This window comes from Monoraphidium neglectum (assembly GCF_000611645.1).
Source record: "Monoraphidium neglectum strain SAG 48.87 unplaced genomic scaffold scaffold03717, whole genome shotgun sequence".
NCBI lineage: Eukaryota > Viridiplantae > Chlorophyta > Chlorophyceae > Sphaeropleales > Selenastraceae > Monoraphidium > Monoraphidium neglectum.
This window is the reverse complement of record NW_014009912.1, coordinates 3,058-4,221: the sequence shown is the minus strand read 5'-3', so window position 1 is coordinate 4,221 and position 1,164 is coordinate 3,058. Positions and strand designations below refer to the sequence as shown.

General features: G+C 66.4%; 1 protein-coding gene across 1 annotated transcript in view; it reads right to left on the bottom strand.

Annotated features, from left to right (window-relative positions):
- MNEG_13253 (hypothetical protein) overlaps positions 1 to 874 on the bottom strand; it is a gene marked incomplete at both ends in the record, with an annotated part of 2,320 nt that extends 1,446 nt beyond the window's left edge. Inside the window, 3 exons of the mRNA XM_014038275.1 lie at positions 65 to 142; positions 455 to 610; positions 784 to 874. Coding sequence (XP_013893729.1) covers positions 65 to 142; positions 455 to 610; positions 784 to 874 — 325 coding nt within the window. The remainder of the gene's footprint in view (positions 1 to 64; positions 143 to 454; positions 611 to 783) is intronic.
- Positions 875 to 1,164: the final 290 nt, after the last annotated feature.

Here is a 1,164-nt window from a genome sequence, read left to right as displayed (position 1 = left end):
CACGCGCGCGCGCGTGCGCGCGCGCGCATGCTGTGGCAGGTGCAGCGCGTACGTGTGCGCACACGTGCCTTGGGGTCTACGCCCCTTATGGTGAACTGGGGGCTGCTGCGGCGCAGCAGCTCGTCGCGCGGCTCATAGTCCCCTGCAGAGCGGGGGAGCCGCGTAGCAGGGCGGCGCGTGGGCGAGCGGGTGAGTGGTGCGGCAGAAGCAGCGCGGCGTTTGTTGTTGGCTGTGTCGCCGCACAGGTCGCGTCAGGAGATGGCGCACTTTCTGGCGGCCGCCCCAGGTGGACTGAGCCGGCTGCCTTTGAAGCGTCGCCTGAGGGATCAGCCCTCAGGCGAGGCTCGCCCTCAGGCGAGCGCGATCTTGCAGCCAGACGGCACTTTGGATGCACACGCACTGGCGGCTGCGCTGCTGGCCAGCTGCGCTGCTGTGAGGCGAGGGTAGCACGCACCCGGGCCCGGCGTGGCAGCGGCCGCGCGTGCGTCCATGGGGCGCACGCGGATGGTGGTTGCCGGGGCGTTGGTGCCGGTGGAGACGACGCTCCAGCCGCCAGGGCGCTCCACGATCTTGCGCGTGAAGTACGCGCCAGGCCCTGGCCCCGTGTCACCTGGGGGCGTGTTTGTCGCGCGCGCGTGCACGTGTGTTTGCACACGCCAGGCCGGCCGCGTCAGCAGGATGCGCCGCCGGGTCGACCCTGCTGGGTGCTGCTGCGTGCTATTTTGGCAGGGCAGGTGCGCGCCGTGTTGCAGCAGCGCCATGCCGGTCGTGCGGCGCGCTCACCTGTGAGCGGAGGTGTTGGTATGTTGCCAAAGCTGTAGGCGGGTGCCGTCTTAAGGACCGCCTGCGGCCCCTGCTTGCGCAGGCGCCCCATGCTGGATGAGTGCTGCTGCGACGGCGCTGTGCTGCTAGCCTGCGATAGCCTGTCGCATGGATTCCAGAGGTTACTGCTGTGCCTTTGCGTCTATACAATGTATACCGACAAGGGAAACGGCAACTCGGCGTATGTACACGTTGCCAGCGCAAAACCGCCCGAGGCGCTCCAGCTGTACAAATATTTTACAAATATACACCACAAATGCTCACGATATCACATCTGTGCGTTCAAGCTCTCCAGTGTCTGCGCAGCAGCTGCTCGCAGCAGCTTCCATTGTTTGACCATGT